The sequence below is a fragment of the Vombatus ursinus genome, unplaced genomic scaffold (genome assembly GCF_900497805.2).
Source record: "Vombatus ursinus unplaced genomic scaffold, bare-nosed wombat genome assembly UNPS02009770.1, whole genome shotgun sequence".
Taxonomy (NCBI): Eukaryota; Metazoa; Chordata; class Mammalia; order Diprotodontia; family Vombatidae; genus Vombatus; species Vombatus ursinus.
The window spans coordinates 18,265,755-18,291,612 of record NW_020949548.1 but is presented as its reverse complement, the minus strand read 5'-3'; the positions used below and the strand labels follow the sequence as shown (position 1 = coordinate 18,291,612).

Here is a 25,858-nt window from a genome sequence, read left to right as displayed (position 1 = left end):
GATGACAAGAGCCTCTTTCTATATTTCGTCAGGCTGGCCTCCAATAAAGCGACATACAACTGGCCACTTTGACCTACCCTAAGTCTTTACAAGCTGCTAAAAGCTTCCAGAGGTTGGGTTCTTTTGACATATCTTACTGGAACCCAAGATTACTCTTCATACCATGATGAAGCACTACTTCAGTGAAAGCCTTGCAGATAGTAGGAATTTAACAAATGTGTTGATTTGTATTAAGTATTAAAAATCAGATTTAAATGAAAGAACTGAGACCCAATGGCAACATTCCTCTTTCCAAGATGACATCAAATCATTAATGCCCACTGTTTAGACCTAGTCATTCAACCAGTCCTGAACCGATCTAAGATGATATATCACCATCTAATCTATCTCTCTCTTTTCTATCTACAGCATTCCCTGATCTACCACCCTAATAACCTTGTCAAAAAGGAAACACAGTTAAGTATGGCCTGACCTTTTCTTGATGCAGTTATCATAGCCATTAGTGATCACTGTTGTTTTTTCTAAATGTTCACTACGTGTTTAAAGATATATTCTGGAATTTTGTTAGGAAAAGATGCCAAGCACTTAGCTTGCCTCTCTACTCTCTTCCCCTTTTTGAAAACTGGGAAGTTTGTTCATGAATTGTTGAAAAGAAAAGGCCCCAGTATTGCTTTTTTTTTCATTATCTGCCACTATTTTATTTTTAAATCTTATTTAATATTTTATTTTTTCCCAATTATGTGTAAAAACAATTTTAACATTTTTTTCAAATTTTGAGTTTCAAATTCTCTCCCTCCCTCCCTTATGGAGAAGGCAAGCAATTTGACATTGGTTATAAATGTATAGTCATATAGCTTTTTTTTTCTTTTAAGAGACAACATTTTTGTTTTCCTTAGCTTGCTTCACCAACTTCAGTTCATTCTAAGCATTTCTGACACAATTCCTATTGGACCATGCATCGCTTTTGTGTTCACACAGTGTTAGATTTATAGAAAATCAAAAATTTTAGACTGAAACTTGTTTCATATTCATTCGTCATTCCATATCATGACAATTTGTTCCAAGTACCAAGAACTTGGAAAGTTGCTGCAAGGAAGACATTTTCATCCAATCTTCACAGCATCACAACACAGAGTCAAACTTCTAAGCCGTACCTCGTTCATAACATGTTCCCTCATCCTAAGCCTTTCTTCTTCCATTTCCACCATGTCGTCCTCTTCATTTTTAGGGTCATATACTTTCTCTAACTAAAAAGAGGTTGGAAAGATCTGTATGAAAGTAGATGCAAAGTGAAATAAGCAGAACAAAGAGAACAATACAAATAATAAGTACAATGATGTAAATGAAGAGACCTCTAAAAGTAAATTAATTCAATTAATATAAGGAGGAGAAATGAAGGTACTGAGAGAAAACAAGGTATAGCTCTCTCATGACAAAGAGGTGGAAAATTACCAGAAGGGAATGTTTTTTCTTCATTGTTTTTCTGTGTCAGAGAAGAGACTTAGGAAATGATTATTGTAAAGACAAAAGATATCAATAAAACACTTTTTAATAAGAAAAGGCCCACAAAAAGAGGAGTAGGAGGAAAAAGGGAAAGCAACAAATAATAAAGAAACTCAATAAGTTCCATTTTTACCTCTTTGGTAAACAGGGCTTCTAATTCCTGCTCATCCAAGAAACCATCACTATTGACATCTAAAGTTTAAAAGTAACAAATGCAAAATTGTTTTTAATAAACTAGAACAGAAAATAAATCATTAAAAACACAGTTGTTTTATAATGGTTTTGAAAAGGCAGGTTTTGACATTCAGCCTAAATAGGATAGCTTCTCATTTTCAACTGAACCAAATTTCTTACTTTTACAAAGAATAAGATCCCCAGATAAGTCTGAGTCAGATAATGCAATGACTACTCGTAATTAAGAACAAAATAATTAAATGGGGGGTGGGACAGGATGAAGGAAAATATAGTTAGTTTTTCACAATATGGCTATTATGGAAGTGTTTTGCATGACTACACACATATAACCTGCATCGAGTTGCTTGCCTTCTCAAAGAGGGTGGGTGGGCAGGGAGGAAGGGAGAGAATGTGGAACCCAAAGTTTTAAAAACAAATGTTAAAAATTGTTTTTACATGCAACTGGGAAATGAGATATATAGGCAATGGGGTATAGAAATCTAACCTGCCCTACAGGAAAACAGAAAGGGAAGGGGATAATAGAAGGGGAGGGTAATAGAAGGGAGGGCAGATCAGGGGAAGGGGTATTCAGAATGCATGCCATCTTGGGGTGGGGGGAGGGGAGAGATGGGGAGAAAATTTGGAACTCAAGATCTTGTGGAACTGAATGTTGAAAACTAAAAATAAATTAATTAAAAATTTTTAAAAAAGAACAAAATAATTCTAAATAAGTCATCTTTCAAAAATTCTTCTTAAAAACTGAGCACATGGATAGAGGAATGCTATAGATATAAATTTCTCTTTCTAAGCTCTGATAGTAGAAATAATATTTAGTGTTCAATGTTTTTCAAATAATTATAACCAGATAAATTCATAGAATTATTCTGAGTTTATAGAGAAGGAAACAGTCTCAAGTTAAGTCACATAATGATACAAAATCAAAAGTTACTGACTTCCAATATTCTATATCAAGGTTCAGCAATAAAGACTATTCATTTTACTATAGGGGAAAAAACTGTAAAATTTTCAAAGTGACAATAAGACTCAACAAAAGGTTCTGGGTGACATATATGTACAGCAGTAGTGGTGTCAAATTCAAATACAAATGGGGCCACTAATCCATACATAAGGCCTCACATTGGCTTAGTTTTAAACTGTAATGTTATTTATCTTTTACTGTATTTTTACTTATTTTGTTAAATATTACCTAATTATATTTGAATCTGGTTCAGATTGCTCTCAAGAGTATTGTGGTTTGTGTGACACCTCTGATACAGCATAATTTAGTTTTCAATTTTTGCAAAAAGGATACACAAATATAATATTGATATTAAATTTGTTACCATGCAATTTAAAAAATGTCTTCGGGTCAAAGTCACTAGGATCCAGTCCATCTGTCTCCTCCCATACCTCTTTTAACTGGTCTTTGCTTCCCTAGAAAATTGATTTTTAAAAAACTGATGAGAAAATCAGGCATCAATCTTAATTACATTGGTGTCATAAGAGATATACAGTATTAAAAATCATTCAAGTATTAATACTATTAATTAATAAGTAATCCTTATTTCCTTGACAGCAAATATTGGCTATTTTATAAGATAGATCAAGGGTTTTCACTTAGCTAATGTTCCTAAAGCAACAATCCTTACTGGGTGGTTAACTTTTGGGTGATTTCCATGTTTCTTCTTCATTTCCTCAAATTTAGATTCTTCTTCATGCCTTTTTTCCTCATTCAATGTTTTCAAATATTCTCGCCTTTCATGCTCCTTCATCATTTCATATTTTTTAAATTCTTCATGGCGAGTCTTATCATAGTTTTCTAAATCACTTGTAGCCTAGAAAACAGTAAGATATTTTAAAACTGAAAGTCTACTGTTTAGAAATTAATTGAAATTGTTGAGTAAAATTAACCCTCAAATAATTTTACAGAAAAACTTAATACCAGTAAAACAATAAGATAAATGGTAAAATAGTAAATAATACTAAAACAAATAGTAAAATAAAGTTAAATTTACCATGTTTTATCCTCTAATTCTATAATTTCATTTTCAGATATTACCAGCCCTTACCATGCAGTCAACTGAGGCAACTGAAAAAAAGTTCAACTACAAGGAATATCCATGTAAATAAACCATATCTAAGAGGCTTAGGATGATCAAAATCAGGAGGCCAGGCTAAAACATGATTACTAACATCATGATAACTAGTGTTTATAAAATACTTTAGGATCTACAAAATGCTTCCTATTTGTTATTTCATTTGATAGAAAATCCCAAGTCTAGTATCATTATTATTCAGTCTGGAGTTTTCTCTTGGTCTGAGTCTACAACTTTTACTTAATTTAAATCCTATAAGGTTGCAGCTTTATTTCCCTTTGAGAAAGTACTACATCTTTTTTTTTTCTAAGTACTAAAAACTATCATTTTGATCAACAACCAAAAAATAGTTACTATAGGGTTCAGGCAATGCCACTGAAAAATAACATTAGGAAATAAAATAAAGACATAAAAAACTGGGCAGTCATACAAAGTAACCAAATTGAGGAATTAGAATACTTAGTTTGATAACAACATACAAGGAAATTATGTATTTATGCTATTTAAATATTAAGCTCCATTACTGGGCAAGATACCATAAACACTATAAAAAATATGGTGGCCAGCCTCTCTGAGCTTCTGCCAAATAAAAAGACCTCAGTACAATGAGACAGACAAGACTTGGTTTGGTACAGCATACTCACGGCTTTGATTAACATATCTAAGTCTGTTGGCTCAAACTTGTCAGGATTTTGATGATTTAGGTGCTCAAACTGTTTCAGTAGAGCTTGATAATCTATGCCTGTGTCTGAAAGAAAATGAAACAAATGTTTTTGGAGGTTGTTATTTGAAAACAAAAAACACAACTAATCTCAACTCAATCATCAAATGTAAAACAAAACTTCTACCTGTAAAACAGAACTATTCTACCTGCAATGCCTCCACATGCAAAGACCTTGCCTCAGCATGCCATTTGAAATATGATTTCCTTGCTCTTCAAGCATAGCTGATCTCCACACAAACCTTTGCTGATATTTGTAGAACTTGTAGCTAGGTCACTAGACTTTTGGCACAACAAAAGTGGTTTGACTTTTTTTTTTAATCAAGTAAAAAGATGATGCCTCAGTTTTAGTTCTTACAATTTTTTGAGGGGGAGAGAATCAGTCATTCAGAATTATTTCGTTCTCAAATCTGAGGATCTGTTCTTTGGAGATGTAAGAAACTTGATTACAGCTGAAGAATACAACTTGTCCCATTTAGGCTACATGTCAGCATATCGGTTCCTTTGTTTCTAAGAAACAAGAGGAACGTTTCAAAGCCAAAATGTTACAGATCAAATCAGAAGTCCCAATGCTTCTGGATTTAATTTGAGGTCTCTGGAAAATGTGGCATTTTGCTCATAATAATCAAGTATAGATTCTTATCAGTTTACTAATGATTACCAAAATGATATTTATGAAAGGAAAAAAAAGTTTTCTGACTAAGAAAGAACTAAGGAAGACAGACTGTGCTGCTATGCTACAAAAAACAGGCACTACAATTCATAGCAATATGACATTGATTTGAAAAAAGAATTCTAAAAAAGGAGAGGAAGAAGTTTCTTTCCTAGAAGCTGGATACTGTGCTACATGAGACTGAAGGTACAGTGTGGGAACAAATTCATATCTGCCCCACATGGTTCCATTTACAAAACATTTCTAATTTTTTGCACAATGTTACATTACTATACTAGACAAAGGATAATACTTTTTTGGTCAGTCAATAAATATTAATACTAAACACCTACAATGTGCCAGGCTCTGTGCTAAGCACTAAGGACACCAAAAAAAGACAATTCCTGCCCTCAAGGAGCCCCCAATCTAATAGAGAAGACAACAAGGAAACAAATATATACAAAGCGAACTATATACAGGATAAATCGAAAATAATTAACAAAGGGAAGACACTAGAATTAAGAGGATTTGGGAAAGGCTTTCTGTAGATGGTGGAATTTTAGTTGGGATGCCAAGGGAAATCAGCAGATAGAGTTAAGAAGAGAGAGCATTCCAGGCATGACAGCCAGCCAGAGAAAATGCCCAGAGTCAAGAGATAAAGTGTCTTGTTCATGGAACAGCAAGGAGATTCTTGTCATTGAATCAGGGAGGAAGGTATAAAAAAGACTGGAAAGGTAGGAAAAGACTAGATTATAAAGGGCTTTGAACACTAAACAGAAGATTTTATATATGATCCTGAGGCAATATGGGGCTATTGAAAATTACTGAGTAACAGTCAGATCCGTGCTTTCAGAAAATCACTTTAGTGACTGAGTGGAAGGTAGACTGGAGGAGAGATGAAAGGCAGGCAGACCCACCAGCAGGCTCTGCAGCAGTCCAGGTGTAAGACGATGAGGGCCTGCACTCAGACAGTGGCAATATCAGAGGAGAGAAGGGGGCACATTCAAGAGATGTTGCAAAGGCAAAATCTATGGGCCTCAGTAACATATTCGATATGGGGCATAAGAGATAGTAAGGAGTCAATGATGTCACCTAGGTTTTGAGCCTGAGGGACTGGTAGGATGGTACCGTACTATTGCCCTCTACAAGAGGCAAGCTAGAAGGGGGAGGGGGAAATTTTGGGGGAAAGATAATGAGTTCAGAGATATTAAGTTATCAAATAGTTTGTTCAAAACTTAAAAAGCAGAATAATCTTCCAACTCCCAGGCCAAGCCAGATATGCTGGTACCCGTATTCTTAATCTTCACTTGTCAAACATCATTGCCAAAGCATTTCAAACACTTTTTTTCTATAAGATCAAAATGTATATTTACATCAAAATTTTGTTCCTTTATTTAAATTTTATCTAAATAACATTTATTATAATTTAAATTCTAGTTTATCACTCTAGCTAGTATGAATATGTATATAGTGGGTTTTTTTAAGGTAAATTTTATTCTTTTACATCATAGTCATTTTCTGATTGATATACTCCCTTCTCTTACTGAACCCTCCCCTTATGGCAATGAAAAATAGTCAAATTACCTCCACAAAACTGCACTGGATAACATATCATGTCTGCAGCCTTCTGCACCCACTACTGACCACCTCTCTCCTTGGTCTCACCATCTGTTCTTCAGGACCAAGACTGGTCACGAACATTAATTTAAATTCACCTGCCTTTTCAGGGTTGTTTTCTTTCACATTATTATAATCACTGTATACTGTTCCACTGGGTGTATTTGCACTTAAGCATTTTAGCTTCAGTTGTTTACAGTATCTTTATTTCCCTTTCAAACATAAGGATTCCTTTATTTAAAAATAGACTAAGTTGACTCTTTTTCCCCAATAACTAACTATAGCATTTACTGTCTAGAATGATAGATGAGAACACCATAGAAGTGCATCAGCACTAAAAATATATGATGTATGAACAACAGGAATGTTTTGTGTGCTATGACATTAAATTTTAAAATGTTAAGAGTTAATATTTAACAATATAGCATTAAATGGCTATATTGATATATTCTAAACAGGTCATATGTGATATACTATGTTACACAGTAGATACAATCATTAAAGATTACTAGCTAAAACAAATCCCCACTCAAGTTCTAATGGGACACTTCATCATGGTGAGGAAGTAACCTGAGGTTCTTCCAGCTATTACAGATCTTATCAAGAGAAAAAGTCTTCAAGTATGTACCCACGAACAGAATGTGTGCTTCTGTGGTTCAGGGTCAAATTGAATTAGTATAGAAAGAGTCATTACCAGTGGAGATAGGTACTAGGAGGGGAACTCTGAACCACAGCAACTCATGAACAGCATAAACTAAAGCCAGTAGGGGTTTCAGTCTGTATCTGTGCTGGGAATGCCTACACCAAGGCATTAAAGGATATAGAGGTAGATGATCATTTGGAAATCTACTCCAAATTTCTATACTGATCTGATGTGACTTTGGAACCTCAGCTTACTTCCTCACCATGATGAAGTGTCCAATTAGAACATGAGTAGAGATTTGTTTTAGCTAGTAACCTTTAATTATTATATCTACTATGTAACATAATGTATCATATGACCTGTTTAGAATATTAATGTTTTAACTGAATTCAATTTTTTAAAAATATGTAGGCTACAATAACAAGGATTGAATTCAAAAAGTATCTTGTTAAAATTAAATAAAAAGATATACTTTTGGAGATTTCTTACTTCTAACAGAGTAATCAAAAATAAAACTCCCTTAAGTAATTCTTGGTGATGAAAAACGATTGCTATTTAAAGAAGAAAACGGGATTCCAACCAACAACATGGATTCAAGTTAGCTGAAACGCTTATCCATTTCAATTAATTTAACTTGTACAAAAAAAATCTAGTGAAAAATTAAGTTTTGGCAGTTGAAATTATTCTTTATTTTTCACCAATCAGGAGGCATTGTGACACAGTACAAATATCAATGACTGGACTGGGTAAGAGAGCTTTGGAGGTCCTTGCACTGAGATTTCTCTGATTTTGTGAACCAAACCAGTTCTTAAACTAAATCAAGTCTAGGATAGTATTGAGTATTCTAATAGAGATAGCCCTAGAATTAACAAATTATGAATGGACATTTTATCAATCAAATGATAATTTTTCTTGACCTCTTCTTAGGTGCTTACCTTGAATGGAATCCAATTTAGCTTTAATTAGCATTCTTAATCTTGCCACTTCCTGTCTCTTTAGCTCATCAAGTCTTGTCCTGACATGGTGACTTACTAAATCAAGTTCTTTGCTTAGTTTCCCACTCTGTTAACAAGATAAAGAAATTAAACTATAGTCGTCAAAGCTCAAGTAACAATAAAAGTCAGATCATTATATCAAACCATTCATATAAGTAATTCTAACAAACTTTGATATCTTTAACAATGATAACACCTGAAAATATTACCTTCAGATTACATTAATTAGTAAAAAAATCAGATTACAAACTAAAGAATTCAGAATAGGCAAAAATTAAGCTCGAAAAGAGAGACAAGGATATGCCTTGGCTCCTCAAAGCATGAGTCCCTTGAAATATTATTTGAAGTAAATAACTTCAAATTTCAAATAAATTTTTGTTTTCTTCGAGTGTTTTTATTTCTTAAACACAAAACATACATGCTCCATAACCTTTCAGACAGAGCTAGTCATATTTTCTCTCTTGTCCATGCTCCCATAAGCACAATTTTCAACCCCAGCATAACACCATTATTAAATGCAAAAAATTTTTAACAGCAATGAAGGCACCTGACTCATTTTGCAAACAATGATGAAACTATGCCAGCAGCATTTCATTTTGTGATGATCAGAAACACCTTTAACAAATGTTCACTAAATATAAAGGAAAAGGTTGATTTACATATCCAAGAATAACACACTGCCAGAAAGATATTTTTCCATATTCACTTTTAATTTTGCCTCTTTGCTGTCCCTTCATTTGATCTCAAGAATTTTGTTATCAAAGAATTTTATCAGATCAAATTAAAAATTTTCTAATGTTTTCCCATAACATTTAATTCCCTAATATTCAGGGGAAAAAAATTAACGTTAAAAAAAATTCTTCAAGGAAAGATTGCTCAGTATCAAGGACCAAATTGTCTGCTCTTCCAGGTAACTATCATGGGGGTAGAAAAGAGAATCAGAAGACATGTACTTTGTAGTCAAATAACTTAGGATTCCAACTCAAGATAAACAGGGTGAGATGGAATTGATCTAGTAAGGTTTCCCAAAACAGCTAAATTTTAAATTAAGCCTTGAAAGAAGGGATAGATGTGACTGAATTGATGCAGAGAAGATAAATTCCTGATGAAGTATGCTGGGTGTGGGCAAAGATCTGTATAACACAATTGAGAGACTGGTTTGGCTCAAAGGCAGAAAAGCTCATCCTGAACAAAAAATTAGGTACAAACATGTTAGAGGGCTGATTCAGTTAACGGTGGGCCAAGTACCAGGCTGAGTTTAGATTTGATACAATAATCACTTGAGTATGGGAAATCCAGCTTTGTCTATAGCTAAACTATAAAAAAATGTACTTCATTCCCACTCCTAGAAGGAGGGCAGGTAAGAAAGTATAATACTTTATGTAGTGGCTGTAAAGACTTCATTTGGTAATAGGATTTGAAGCACCTAAAGGCAAATATATATGTTCATTTGGCTACATCTGGAATCCTCAGACAGACTGTGCATTCCTGGAACTCTACCCTGTGCTTCTTTACATTTCCCATACAACACCTAGGACAAGGCCATGCTCACAGCAGGCATTCAACAAATACTTATTGAGATCCAATCATTTTGGAGAGCAATTTGGAACTATGCCCAAAGGGCTATAAAAATGTGCATACCCTTTGACCCAGCAATAGCACTACTAGGTCTGTATCCCAAAGAGATCATAAAAATGGGAAAAGGACCCATATGTACAAAAATATTTATAGCAGCTCTTTTTCTGGTGCCCAAGAATTGGAAATTGAGAGGATGTCCATCAATTGGAGAATGGCTGAACAAGATGTGGTATATGAATGTAATGGAATACTATTGTGCTATAAGAAAAGATGAGGGGCAGCTAGGTGGCATAGTGGATAGAGCACCAGCCCTGAAGTCAAGAGGACCTGAGTTCAAATCTGGCCTCAGACTAAACACTTAACACTTATTAGCTGTGTGACCCTGAGCAAGTCACTTAACCCCAATAGTCAGAAAGGAAGGAAGGAAGGAAGGAAGGAAGGAAGGAAGGAAGGAAGGAAGGAAGGAAGGAAAGAAAGAAAGAAAGAAAGAAAGAAAGAAAAAAAGAAAGGAAGGATGGATGGATGAGCAGGGAGACTCCAGAAAAACCTGGAAACACTTGTACGGACTGATGCTGAGTGAAGTGAGCAGAACCAGAAGAACATTGTACATAGTAACAGCCACCTTGTGCAATGACTAACTTTGATAGACTTAGCCCTTCTCAATAATGCAAGGATCTAAAACATCTCCAAAAGTCTCATGATGGAAAATGCTATCCACATCCAAAGAAAGAACTATGGAGGTTGAATGCAGATTGAAGCATACTATTTGCTGTCTTTTTTTTCTTCTGTTTTGTTTTGTTTCTTCTTTCCTGTGGTTCCTCTTATAGGTTCTAATTCTTCTTTACAACAAGACTAATGTGAAAATATGTTTAATATGAATGTACATGTAGAGCTTATAACATATATCAGAGGGAGATGGGGAAGGAGGGGAGAAAATTTAAAACTCAAAAGCTTTTGGAAGTAATCGTTAAAAAGTAAAAATAAATTAATTAATTTAAAAAAAACCAAATACCTATTGAATACCATTACACAAAAATATTTTCCAGAACTGCTCTAACAGCAGAACCAAAGATAACTAAAACCAATTTAAAATTTAAAGTCATCATAGATATGGCATAGCTTTCCTTGCCTAATGAGTAGAAGTGAATTATAAATCTGGTATGCAGTAATTGTTTCTCCAAAGCATTTTCCTATTTCCTGTTATTATTTCCAGTCTTTATTCTTCTCCAGGCTCCACTTTTCACCCTCCCAATTTTTTCTACCATGCCACAGTAGCCTTCGATGATCAAATGAAGGGGCAACAAAGAGTCAAAATTAAAAGGGAATATGGAAAAATATATTTCTGGCAGTGTGTTACTCTTGGACGTATAAATCAAGCTTTTCCTTTATGAACGTTTGTTAAAGGTGTTTCTGATCACCACAAAATGAAATGTTGTTGGCATAGTTTCATCATCACTCTGACTCTGGCCCTCTTGCACTGGAAGTAGGATCTGCCCCTCCAGCCCTTTCCTCTGATTGGTTGGTTCCTCCCAATGCCTCCATTTTAGCAAAGGCCCAGACTGGCCATGTCTTCAACTCCTCTTTGGGCTGCACTTATGCCTCCCCGTCCCAACTCCTCAGCTCCCTTTTATATATTGTCTTCCTCCAATAGACTGTAAGATCCTTAAGGTCAGAGACTATCTTTCTGTTTGTATATCCCTGGCACTTGGCATAGTGCTTGGCTCAGAGTAAGTGCTTAACAAATTCTTTACTTTACTATCATAGATTTTTAAAAATTGGGATCTCATAAAACAGATTACTCCTCCAAATGAAACAAACTTGGTCAAGAACTTCCTAAAAGTTGGTAAACTTTATCTGTTGTAACTTGTTAATAATCTGTGATGATTTATTTTACTGAGAAACATGTTGACATTAAAAATAAATTCAGTTTTAAAGTTATTTACGCTTACCTTGATTTCCTCTATGTCTGCATTCTGGAGCTTTTCTCTGAAATGTTTGTCTGTTTCCAACACATCAATCACTTGCCTGAGATACTCATCATAATATAGTCCAGTATCCTTCAAATTAACAAACAATATTGGTTCTTTCAAAATTTTTCCAAAAAATAAAACTGAAAAAAAATTGAAAAAAAAAAAAAACTTTTCCCTTCAAGTATCAGTTTTAAAATAGCAATTTAAAACTCTTCTCTCCAAAGAGCTTCATCATACTTTTAAAAACTATTGAAGTTGTATTACAGCCACCACATTATAATGCAGAATGAAATGTACTATCTCATTATAACTACTAAATTTCAGGAAACTGCAGACTATTACATAGTATACTGACATAGTCATGAGAGTAAAATAATCACAGCATTATCGAGATAGAGCTGGTACCTAAGGTCATCCAGTCCAACCCCCTCATTTTAAAGATGAAGAAAGTGAGGTTCAGGAAGTTTAAATGACTTGCCCAAGGTCACACAGGTAATAAGTATGAGAACCAGAATTAGAACCCAAGTCCTCTTGACACCAAAGCGCTAATACCCTTTCCATTGCACAGAAATCATTTTCCATGCTATTTGTCCACACTATGCTAGAAGAATAAAAGAATCTAGATTTGCACAAGCCAATAGAAGTATAACATTTCAAGTATTCTTTTTCCCTCTTCATACTAAAGTGGAGGAACCCTAATGTTATCTGCGATCAGCAAGGTAAGAAATCTGATGTTTTGACTTCTTCCAGTCTGTTTGCTCATCTGAAAAATGGGGATAATTTACAACCTGCAAAGGTTATTGTGAGGACAAAATGGCATAAGATTTACTAAGTGCTCTGCTAACTTTAAAGCACTACATAAATATTTGTTATCATTATTATTTCTCTTAACCAGGAGTCCATGAAATTGTTTTACTTTTTTAAAATATTTTGATAAATGTATCTCAGTATAATATCTCAATAAACCAATAAAATTGGAATTGGTTTAAAAAAGAAATCTGATGTTTGTCTCTTTAGAATAGCTCCAACTACAGATAGTATCTCTAAGTCATGTTTGCTTTCCTTTAACACCGCATACATGCCCAACTTTTAAAATTAACTTTTTTAAAAATCTTTCCCTAAATTGAGGACCAGTTTATATCTTGAATAGACTGGCAGCTGAGGTTTAGGAACAGTTACAGCTCCTGAATCACAGAACTTCCATCAGCCTGCTGCTTATACAGCTGCAAAAGAAGCTAACACAGCTGCTAATAGTATAATGGGCAACAGTAAGAGATGATTTCCTCCCAACAGCAAGCTGCTAAAGCAGCAGGCTCAGGAAGGCTCTTCTGCCCTTTGGCAAGAGTAACTAAGAACAGCAGAAGATGAGAGCCAATCAACAAAGAACGAAAGTAAAGGTCAGATTGCTGTTGCTCTATGTACCCAATGGCCTTAATCTCCATATTATATAGAGAAAATAATGAAGATATAACCAATGAAGCATACTTGCTACTCTCTCCCCATCCACTGTCACCATTTCACTGGATGACAATCTAGTGGAACAATCGCTACACTACCTGTTCTCAATAAACCTGAAATAATAATATTAAACATCTGTCAAGCATTCTATGCATTCTCATATTCAGGGGTATGCTCTCAACAAAGCCAGAAAGAAGAGTTTTTCAGGGTTTGCTCAGTGATGATCACTAAATTCAAAACCTGATATTTAATAAATTGAAGATATTAGTAATGAATGCAACGGCTTCAATTTTTTCAGGATTAACTATGTTTGAATTGTAATAGAATTCATTTCACTTACTGGAGTTTCTATTTTTTCTCCTTCCACATTAGGAATATCTTTTACTTTTGTCTTGTCTATGTCTATAGGCACAGCTTCTAAACCAGTCAGGAGACATGTAACTAAAAGAAAATAACACTGTAGTTGTATGGTTCTCCACCACATCTGAAACAAAAAAATAAATTACAATAATATTCCAACATATCTTATAATATTTCAATGCATATGCCATAAGATCAATGCATATATTGTAAGATATTTAAATTGCATTAATAATTGAAGAACTTGGATGAAATTTTTAAATTGGCTGAGGATTTTAAAAAAAATTTTATTAGTCATCTGTTTTTACATTATTTTCATTTCCACATTTATCCCTCTTTCCGCCTCTACCCTGAGCCATCCCCTATAACAAAAGGAAAAAAGTTCAGCAAGATTAACCAACATATCAAAAAAGTCTAACAATATATGCAACATTCAACAACCATAGGACCTTACCCTCTACAGAGTAAGTACAGAATCCCTCTTCTCTAGGGCCACCCTTAGTCACAATTACAAAATATTCAGCTTTTTAGAAGTTATTCTTTGCATTTACACTGTGGTAGCTAAAGTGTGTGTTGTTTTCCTATTTCTGTTTATTTTAGTCCGCATCAATTCACATGTCTTTACATGCTTCTTTGAATTCTTTGTTTTCATCATTTCTTATTCCATTACATTCATATCACAATTTCTCTGTCCATTTCCCAATAAGTGGGTTTCCAGTTCTTTGCTACAGCAAAAAGTGCTGCTATTAATAGTCTGGGACATGTGGGATCTCTCTTTGATCTCTTGGGGCTAAATACAGGCAAAGAAAATTTAAATGTGGTAAATCAATATTTTGTTAAAGTAATGCTTTAAGTAGATAACAGACTAAAACCATGGGAGTGAGGGTTTCCAAATAAAGATACCTATAGCAAAAAATTGTTCAAATCACAAGCTTACATAGTCTTTCCCTGCCTCACACATGTAATTGGTCCTTGAGAACAAAAAAAAACCCTGAGAAGCCAATTCTCTTAAGTTGAAAACATAATCACCATTACTTTCAAAGAGTCAAATTTTTATGTGTTTCTGAGCCCCTAAATTAACACTCATTTTTTTTTTTTGGTGACAACAAAGCACAGCCCAATAAAATGGAGAGTGAGATTAATAGTTACTATTAGTTATAACACAGTTCTAACAAGGTCAGGTGAAATGCATATTGATCGTCTAAAAAATAAGTCAAACTGAAATGATCACATTTTCAATTCAAGGTATTCAGCTATTCAAGAGGGATGCAACATGAAAATCAATCCTCATAAATGTGAAGAAATGCCTCATAAGCCAAAGTAGGAGTGTTTAATGAAATTCTTTATAAAGCTGAATTCTCACAACCCAAATTTGTGCTTACTATGAATACAGTCATACAGTCTTGTGGCATGACTATGTCACAAGACTTCATGCTACTCTCCGGAGACATGTAAAAGGGTCTAAGATTCCATATGTGCCAGGGCTTTTTGCTAATCAATCCTATGCAGACATTCCTATGATAACCATTCTTATGCAGGTATGATAGTATAGAGTAGTAGATCAAACTCAAATAGAGAAGTAGTCCTGCTGCCACATATTGACTTAGAAAACCACAAATTAACATTAACTATGGTGTATTGTATTTTTTTTTTTTACATTTTAATCTGGTTCACTCCAGAGTTTTGCAGGGAGTCTGACACCTCTGATGTATACACCAAATCTCCAAATCCTCTACCTGCTACTGTCTCATAACCTTACTAATTCTTCTCATTGGGTTCAACAGCAATCAAGGGATATATTCTACAACTATAAAATAAATTCCCACATACACAGAAACTCTCATTAATTAGCTCCAAGCCTCCAATCTGATTTATAAAAATCCTCTTTCCATAAGCTTTCTCTCATCTCATTCTCAAACCCTAATTTCATTAGCTTAGAAAAATATCAATGTTACTGGTTAGGTAACTTGTTAACAGTAATAAATGAAGGGGGGAGGGGAGAAGATAAATGCTTCTACAAAGTGTCAGCCATGAAATGATCATAGCCATAGTACCTCTCACTGCTGACTCACTCTTAACACAAGAAGCATAGTCCAACAATTCAGTTCTTTGGGGACTCTCACAAAGATGACAGTTAGCTATTGTAGTTTCTCACAGATTCTTTTTCTACGACAGTTAAATCTCCAAGACTCCACAGAAATGAAGTCCTCCCAGTCCTCTCTCACAGTTTCTTCCTACAAAACGGAAGTTAACTATCACCAAGATTCTATCAAAAATAAGAAATGAAGAAAAAAGTGATGTTATAAGTGACGATATGGCCAAGAATGTAGTGTTTGACGATAGGATTTGGACTTCTGGATCACAGCTTACCATAAAGGACTTTAAATTTAAGAGGAAGGGGGAGGTAGGTGCAGAGAAAAACTACATATGTATAATGCCCAAGTTGGATACTACAGAGAGTAGCCTCGAAGATGGAAGAAAAACAGCTAGGATATCCACGAATTGATAGAAGACAAAATCCAAGAAAGCAGTCAGTATTAAAATCCATAGGTTCAAATGTCTATACACAAATTCTGGGAGTTTAGGCAACAAACAAGAGTAATTAAAGGTTCTAACTTAAGGGGCTAAATTCAACCCTATAAGTTTCACTAAGATTGGTAGAATGAAACCTAGGATAGGACTATGGATCTGAATAGGCATACCTTATTTAAAAGAAACTGAATAGGTAAAAGGCGGGCTGGGGTAGCATTATATATTAAAAAGGTATACTCATGTGAAGAAATCCAGGAACCAGAGAGGGGAAGTAAGACAGAGATTATTTGGATGAATGCCAAAGAAGAAATAAAAGCGATTTTTAATAGACATATAGATTTAAAGAACATCTATACTGAAAGAGGAAATAGTGAAGAGTGTGTAAAACAGATTACAAGTCTGGCACAGAGGCCGGATTTGGTGGTGATGAGGAACTTCAATTAGACAGCCTCTACACGGACATCTGTAGGTAGCTCTCTCTACCCAAAAAAGCAAAGCAGTTAACAGCTACTTGATTTGCCTTAGTTATAATTCTGTCCTTCAAAAAGTGGAGGAACCAACAAGGGGACATTCTCTTCTGGATCAGATTCTCACTAACAGGAAGAACTTGCTGCTGAGATGGAAACAATGAGAACCTTGGGACAAAATGACCACTCTATCTTAGTTTGTGAGAGAAAAGAGGAATCTCGGCAATGTATGACAATGCACCCGAGATTTTAGGAAAGCAGATTTCAAAGGGCTCAGAGGATCCTACCTAGGATCGCATGCAGTAAAATGCTTCAGAGGCAGTTAACTCAGGATGAAAATGCTCGAGAATGAAATCCTGAAGACACAAAGGGAAACAATTCTACTGAAGAGAAAAAATGGAATTTGTTCAAAGAGACAAATGTGATGCAAAGAAAATTTGACAACTAACTTAGATCAGGCTTTAAAAAAATAAATGTAGAGAAGATACAAGCAAGGCCAGGCAACCAAAAATGAATATAAGAACCTGGCAGTCTTGTTTAAAAAAAAAAAAAGCATCAAGAATGCTAAAACTCAGAATGAGCTAAGGCTGGAGAGCTAAAGACAACAAAGACTTGAAGTTTTGTTTTTTTTTTTAGCTATATTGAGAGAAAAAGGAGTCTTAAGACAGGAATGGGAACTTTGCTTGGGGTGGAAAGAATGATAATGGGTTTAAAAAAAAAAAAAACAACCTGGCTGACTGGGACTTCATACCCAAGATAAGCTAGAAGAATATGAGGGCATACCAAACCACCCTTGATAAATTTGAGACTCCTAGCCCAGACAAACAACATACTCATGTCCTGGAAGAACCAGCAGATGTAATTATAAGCTAGTGTCAGTATTGTCTGAAAGATCATGGAAAACTGGAAAGGTCCCACAAGATTGGAGAAAGGCAAATGTCTTTCGGATTTTCAAAAGAAAAGCAAAGAGAACACAGTGTAAAATATAAGCCAGTAAAACTTCCCTAGGGAAATTTTGGAACACATCATTAAAGATATGACTTAGAACATCTAGAAATGAAGTGGTGATTAAAAAGATACAGCATGGCTTCATCAAAAACAGATCACTGATTAGCCTACTTTTCTTTTTCTTTAACAAAAATACTAAACTAGTAAATGAGGAGAATGCTATGGGTATAGCTTTAGCTAGATTTTAGCTAAGTTCTTGATAAAGTATCTCACGTTATTCTTGTGGAAAAGGTAGAACAATACAGATCAGGTGAGGGATTCTTAACCTTTTTTATGTCTCAGACTTTCAGCAGTCTGGTGAAGCCTAAGGACCTCTTCTCAGAAAAATGTTTTTAAATGCATAAAATAAAATGCATGAGATTAAAGTGAGTAAATCAATGAAATAAAGGTGTAATTTTTCTCCATGCAGGATCACAGATCCCATGAAATCTATCCATGGACCACTAAAGGGTGTTAAGAATTCTTGGATTAGATACTAATTCAATCAGATGGATTCAGAATTAGTTGGATAGCTAGACTCAAAGAGTAGTCAACTAGTTAATGACAAAAGATCTCTAGGAGAGTATCTCAAATATCTGTGCTGGGCCCTAAACCAGGGGTGGAGAACCTGGGCCTCGAGGCCACATGTGGCCTTCTAGGTCGTTGGGTGCAGCCTTTTGACCAAGTCCAAGCTATACAGAACAAATCTTTTCATTAAGGGGATTTGTTCTGTGAAGTTTGGGTTCAATAAAGGGGCTGCATTTAAGGACCTAGAGGGCCACAGGTTCCCCACCCCTGCCCTAAACTGTTTAACACTTTTATCGATGACTTGGATGGAACATGGTCTGCTCATCCAATTTGTGGACAGTACCAAAATTAGAGGGATAGCTAAAACATGGGATACAGAATCAAGATCCAAAAGGATTGTGACAAGCTAAAGTGTTGAGCTGAACTGGATAAGATGAAATTCAATAGGAATAAATGTAAAATATTGCACTTGAAGTCAAAACTTAACTGCACAAATATAAGATGGGGAAGGTAATGTTTTAGTTAAGACAGTAGTTCTGAAAAAGTCATGGGAGTTTTAGTGAACTTCAAATTCAAAATGAGCCAGCAGTGTGATATGATAGTCAAAAAAGGTAATAAGATCTTGGGCTACGTTTGGGAGAGGATAGCTTCCAGAAATAGGGAGGTGACAGTTCCAATGTACTCTGCCCTCAGCACACTTCATCTGGAGTCTTGTGTTCAGTTCTGGGCACCAAGGACATTAATACACTAGAAAACATCCAGAGGAGGGCAAGCAGGATGGTGAAGGGCCTTGTCATATAAAGATCAGCTTAAGGAACTGGTCATGCTTAGCTTGAAGAGAAAAAAAAAAGGGACTCAGGAGGGGACATGATAACCATCTTCAAGAGTTATCACATGGGGCAATTAGGTGTCGCAGTGGATACAGCACCAGCCCTGAAGTCAAAAGGACCTGAGTTCAAATCCGACCTCAGACCTACACTTGACACTTACTAGCTGTGTGACCCTGGGCAAGTCACTTAACCCCAATTACCTGTAAAAAAAAAAAAGAGTTATCACATGAAAGAAGGACTAGATTTGTTCCAATTGACCTTGGGGAAGAACCAGTGGTAACAAGTAGAAAAGGCAAAAAAGTAAATTTAGACTCACAGTCAGGAAAAGCTTCCTAACAATCAGAGTAAAGCTCCTCTGGAATTATAGGAGATTGCTCTTCTCTGGGCAAAGATTCTGTAAACGTTGCTGTGTTACCTGATTCCCTTGTGTTCATTAGATATTTTTGCTATTGGGGTAAAAAAATTTTAAATCCCCCTTAAATATCCATCTGTTCCTTTCTCATATTTCATCAAAGATAATTTTGATGGGTTCACTAGTGCTTTTTGAAAAGTATTATTTTAGGGGCAGCTAGGAGGCACAGTGGACAGAGCACTGGCCTTGGAGTCAGGAGGACCTGAGTTCAAATTCGGCCTCAGACACAACACTCACTTAGCTGTGTGGCTCTGGGCGAGTCACTTAACCCCAACTGCCTCACCAAAAAAGAAAAAAGAAAGGATGACAAAAGTAGTTATACAATCATTTGCAACAACCACATATCTTTTCAGTAAAAATCCTGTCCATGATAAAAGAGCTTCCTTTCCCTTCTTTTGCAATTCTCTCCTCATTGAGATATGTTAAAAATCAATCCCTAATCACTTTTAAAATTGACTCCACCTGCAGCACAGGTTTCTTCTGAATGTATGGATTTGGTCAGGTGCAGGAGTCTTTTTAGAGTATCTGGCACTTCATCCACAAAATCCAATTTCAATTCCTCTCCATAGCTTAGACGTGATCTTGGGTTGTCCAATGCTGTACCATCAAAGCACAAGCTCCAGCAGGTTCTACCAAGCTGGAAAGGTTTCAAGGATAAATGATAGGTTATGTCTACTGTACAAAGACCAACCTAATTTGAGCATACAGACTAATGACTATGATGTGATCAGTCTATTTTGGCCATCAATCAAATGAGGCCAATTAATTAAAACGAAATAATACATTAGGTAATCTGATACCTAATTGGAGGAAAGATTAGGGAGAGGGACAGTGAAGAGGTGCAATTCCCTGAATTCAGAAAAAGAGGTATCCCTGCTCCCTTCCTGGTGTCTGTAAACAATCAAAGGAACATGGAAACAATAACTAATTGATCAGTACAGGGCCAGTTTTCAGATAAGACATGAAATTTCTTGGGATGTACAATTGTGTGAAAACTCCATCAGTCTTTGGATCTGACTGAGTTTCTGGTCAGCAGAAGGTCCTTAGTTAGGGTCTCTTAAGCAGCAGGTAGAGGTGATTCAGCTTTCTAGCCATGCAGGACTAGGTTCAAACAATGCAATAAGGTTTTCTTCCAGTTCCCACAATTGAATAAACTTATACTCATAATGAACTTATACTCATAAAGAGAAATGAGCTAGCTCCAGAACTGATTCACGAGTTCACCTAATTCCCACAATTAACCACTTGCTGTCCTAATCCCCTCAACTCCCTTAGCAGACTATATATGCAGAAATCTAGGTTTAGATCATTTAAAAATCATAAAAGGTTTTATTTAATGTGATTAAATGTGATTATCGTGGTAGAAGTTAAAGGCAGGCTGAGGTGGCAGGTGCAGAGCACAAGATCCCCAAGTGTCTTTCTTCCAAATACTATCACTATCACTACTTCCTGCATCTGCCTATGCTTATACTGGGGAGTAACAGAGACCCAAATCTTGTATTTCATGTTAACATTAATGATGATGCGCTTAATACTCATCATCTAAGGAGGGGTTAAAAACACCTCCTTATGCTGATCAGTAGGAAATAGAAGCCATCAGGACTCAAGCCTCAGATTTTCTGACAGGTATGAAGGCACATACAAGCAGATAAGATCCCAGTTCAATTTTAAAATGGAGGTGTGCAAAAAGGAAAATTAGGTTCAATATATAACAACTAGCTTTATGGTCAAATGTACTGTAATGTAATGTAATACAATGTGATCAATCCTTCTGTCAAGCAGATCTATACAGGAAAGTGTTGCACAAAATCTTAAAGTGCTATAATACAATATAATAAAATGGTCATAATTATTACGAACGCTTTAAGATCTCTGATCAACTCTGTTGCAAATGAACAGGAGGTTCAGAGGGAGACACACAAGTAAGATAACTTCAAAATTAACATACTGAATTACATATATTTTTAAAAGGAAATAAGCTAGACATTGGAGATTTGCGGTTTCATATACAATCCTCTTTTTCTGTTCTTTGTATGTTTGGAATATTGGCATGTGTTAATTCAAAATTAGCAAAATATTAAAAAAAAACATTTTAAGTATCTCAAAAACTGTTTCATGCTGTAACTAACAAATTTATCCCATGTCTTCACCAAGCACATTAATATAGACTGAAGTCTTGAAATTATGAACATTCAGATTATCCAATGCAAAGGTTATCTACAGCAAATTTAAAATCCCAATCTTAATTTCCTCTTCAACCCACTCTCCCATTACCAAATGGTATATACTAAACTGATTTTAGTATTAACCTAGGTAAAACAATTATGAAAGTAAACCTATAGGGACGACTACAGTTATAGACACCCATATACACATACACACACACACTCTTTTGAATTTTCCATGCCATCATTTGTACAGTTAATCAAGAACTGACTACAGGAACCTTAAATGCAAAATTTCATTTCAACAGGAATTACTGTTTATCTCTTGTGTATGTAGTTTTATGGCTGGCACAGAAAGGAATACAAAAGAAGCCTTAAGACTCGGTCAGGTCTTTATGGTGTTTGCAAAGTCTTTGCTAAAACAACATACACAATGGAAATGATTAAATGCCAAATGTGTGACAGACAATAAGTGTTACCCACAGGAAATGAGACCAATGAGAGATCAGCTTGGACAAGAAGAGTCAAGCATAGAATTATAGAGAAGCTGAGACTAGACCTGGGTCTTGAAAGCTGTAAAAACTTGGATAGGAAAAGAAGAGGTACCCTTTCCAGGTAAGGAAAACAACTGGAGCAAAAGCAAAGAGGCAGAAATAAAGAAAATCAAGTGAATGGCTTGATTTCATCAGAGGGTTTTTGTTGAAAATTAGGGGGGGAATAACCGAACATAGGGCCAGATTTCCAAGGGCTTTAAAACCTGGATGAGTTAAGAGTATGTTAACCGTAACTTTAGAGAAAATGATGAATATAATCAAAGAAACATTCAAAAGTCAAAGTGTTAACTGTTTCCTTGGGCTTGGCTATCATTTTGTCCCATCTATATTTCAAAGTTAACTTAGAAATGTTTCTCTTGGAACTCTTAGCTCACTACCAGAATTAGCTCTTGTCATGCACTACAACAAACCTTTCTCTCTCTAAAATTACTGTCTATATATTTTATATTTACTTACCTGCAGACATATCTTGCTTCCTTCTCCAAATATAAGCTCCATGAGGCCAAAAGAGAGATAGAGTGAGGGAAGAGAAAGAAGGGGAGGGAGGGAGAGACATAGATGGAGTGAGGAAGAGAGAAAGAGGGAAGGAAAGGGAACAAAGAAGCACAGAGGTAAAGAAGGAGAGGGAGGGGGAGAGAAAGAGACAGGAAGAGAGAGAGGGAGAGGGAGAGGAAAAAGGAGAAGGAGAAAGAGGAGGGAGAGAGGGGGAGAGGGGGGAGAGAGGGGGAGAGGGGGGAAAGAGGGGGGAGAGGGGGGAGAGAGAGAGAGAGAGAGACAGAGGGAGAGGGAGAGGGAGAGGGAGAGAGTGCGAGAGAGTGCAAGAGCGCACAAACTAACCCTAGTGCATGTGCATGAAAGGCAATGTGATATAAAGGTCAGATGACCTAAATTGGGAATAGGCATGACCTGGGTTCAAGATCCCTCTCAGAAACACTCTGGCTACTGGATTCTGACAAGTCACTTAACCTCTCAGCGTCCAAAGGAACTCTCTAAGATTATTATTAAGCCTAATAGCTGCTGATCTGCATTGGTGAAGTTTCCTCATAAAGGAATTCCTACACCATAAAATCAAAGGCCAAAACAAAAGAAAAATTCCCAATACCTAGTAGAGTCCCTTAGCAAGCACTTAATAAATACAAAACATGTGTTTGTTGTTTACATAATCATAAAACAGGATGAGCTTAACACATTCAATATGAAACCTTTAGACAAGTTCACCGTTTGCTGAGTTTCTGGAATAATACATGGAGAAAGGAAAGAAACATCTATTTATATAGTACTTACTATGTGCCAGGGGCTTTTACAAATATAATCTCATTTGACTCTCACAACAACCTTTATAGGCAAATGCTATTGTTCTCATTTTACAATTAAGGGAACTGAAGCAGAGATTAAGTGACTTGTCCAGGGTCATACATCTAGTAAGTATCTGAAGCTAGATTTGAATTCAGGCTTTGCTGTCTCATTACATCTAGTCAAAAGAATCCATCAGGGAAAGACTTTAAAATCAAGTAAATTTCAAAACAGAGCCAAATGGATGGAATCTCTAAAGTATGTGATCCGAACCCAAATCATACCATTTAAACTCTCTTAATCATTAAAACCTCCAATAAGGGGAAGTTTACAATCTCTCTCCAAAGAAAAAACGTTGGTCAAAAAATGTTTCCTAGTTAACCTCTCCTTTGTTACATTCTTGCTCATGCTGTTTCATCAACCAAAGCCTTGCAATATGGCAAAGCGAAATAGTCCACACTTGTGCAAGGCAACATTACTTAACTTCAGGAGTTGGGTCGAAACTTTCCAAAATATCTTGCCACATTCGATTCTAAAGCGTCTGCCCACCAGAAAACGAAATGCGTTCAATGGTTTCACTGAACATTTAGTGTTTCGTTAAGGCTATGTTGCCCAAGCCTAAGCCATGGTCTTCACTATGTACCCAACGAACAGGTGCAGCACCGAGAGGCAACTTTCACTATCCCAGACACACACGGGATTCGACATTTACCTGAGTCATCATTATGCAGATTTTTCTTTACAGAGACGTTCCCAAATTAGTACGAACATTTCCATCTCCTTAGTTTTGGGGTGATTTAAATAATAAGGAAACAGTAAGACGACCATGTGGGCCCGGCTTTGCTCTGGGCGGGGAGGGGAGGATTGCCTTGGGTTTGCAGCATCCTTAAAGCTGGGGGCCCCCTATTCCCACCCGAGGTCCCGGGGGAGAGGGGAGCCTTCTAAGGGTACCCCTTCTCTTCCTCCCCCGGCCTCTCCGCGTCCTGGGGGGCCAGGGCCGAAGAGCCCCCCTTTATCTCCACGCACCAGAGCGAATGAGAAGGGGACAGGATGAAAGACGGGGGAGGAGGGGGCTTCCCTCGTCACCCACAGTGCCCAAGAGCCGAACCACCCACCCTTCGCAGGCCGCTGGCCTCACCTTGCCCGCAAGCTCCGCCTGGGCACCGGCACTCGTCTGCGCGGTCACGTCGGGTCCCTCGGACCAGGGCGACTGCTCCCTCGCGCTCGCGCTCGCGCCCGCTCCCCTGTTGCGGCGGCGCCGGCCCCTCTCTCTTGCCGTCCAGCCGCCACCGCCGCCGCGAGCGTGCCCTCCTCCGCTGCCATGGCGATAGTCACCGCCCCCATCGGCCGCCGATTGGTCCTGACTGGCCGGCTCCGTTTCTCAGAGGGCACTGATTGGACGGGGCGAAGACGAGGCCGACGGGGCGAGAGAGCGAGAGGGAAAGAGAAGAGGCAGGCCGGGGACGGATAGGAGGGAGGGCTCCCTAAGAGGTACGTGGCGCTCTGCGAGGCGGGCGGGGCCTGGTGGGAAGGCCGCGCCCCTCTCTTCTCCGGTGCTGGGATTGCGCCCGGGACACCTTCCTCGGCCAAGGTTCCTCCCTCTCTCTCGTCCCCCCTCTACTAACCTCGCCGCCCCTATTGGGTAGGCGGCAGTGCGCAGAGTGAGGGGCGCCTGCATTTCCTCGCGTGGCTCTGGTCTGCGGCAGAGCCAGAACTAACCCGGGGCTATCGGGGCTTTGGCCCGGGTGCTGACGGGGGCAGGGCGCCCCCACCGTCTCCTCCCTCCAGGGTCCTCTGACAGCCATGCCCTTCTGCCTAAGCCAACCCTCTGATGTGAGTCTCTGCTCCTCTTCCCCAGGGCTACCTGGAGTGGGGAGTGGAGATGAGGAGCAACTCAGTATGCCGCTCCACCCCCTCCCCCACCAGCCTGCCCCCCCCCACCAGGATCCCCTGATAGTCGTACCCCGCTGTCTAAGCCAGCCCTCTGATGTGAGTCTCTGCCCCCACCTCAAGGGCTACCTTGGGTGGAGATGAAGAGCTCAGCTGCTCCTCCTCCCTCCCCCACCAGGCTGGCTGGCTACCCCATCTCCAGGCTAGGCAGTCACCCTTCAGTGTCCCTCTCTGCTAAAGCCATCCTACTGACATGAGTCACTGCCTCCCAAAGTCCACCTTGAATGGGGTATATAATAAGGAATTCAATATGCTTCCCTCTGAATAGTAAACAGACCTAACCCTCCCTAGTCCCTATTTTCTGCCTTCCTTTTCCACAATGCCCATTGGAAACCTCTATTGTTAATAAACTCCCTTTATCTTAGATTTCTTT

General features: G+C 37.4%; 1 protein-coding gene across 1 annotated transcript in view; it reads right to left on the bottom strand.

Moving 5' to 3' along the window:
* NUCB2 (nucleobindin 2) overlaps positions 1-24,766 on the bottom strand; it is a 35,914-nt gene extending 11,148 nt beyond the window's left edge. The window contains exons 1-9 of the mRNA XM_027852639.1: positions 24,674-24,766; positions 13,748-13,891; positions 11,929-12,036; positions 8,342-8,468; positions 4,418-4,521; positions 3,327-3,512; positions 3,021-3,111; positions 1,637-1,695; positions 1,155-1,247 (exon numbers count right to left, since the gene is read on the bottom strand). Of these exons, the coding sequence (XP_027708440.1) occupies positions 1,155-1,247; positions 1,637-1,695; positions 3,021-3,111; positions 3,327-3,512; positions 4,418-4,521; positions 8,342-8,468; positions 11,929-12,036; positions 13,748-13,891 (912 nt within the window). The 5' untranslated portion in view covers positions 24,674-24,766. The remainder of the gene's footprint in view (positions 1-1,154; positions 1,248-1,636; positions 1,696-3,020; positions 3,112-3,326; positions 3,513-4,417; positions 4,522-8,341; positions 8,469-11,928; positions 12,037-13,747; positions 13,892-24,673) is intronic.
* Between the last annotated feature and the right edge of the window lie 1,092 nt (positions 24,767-25,858).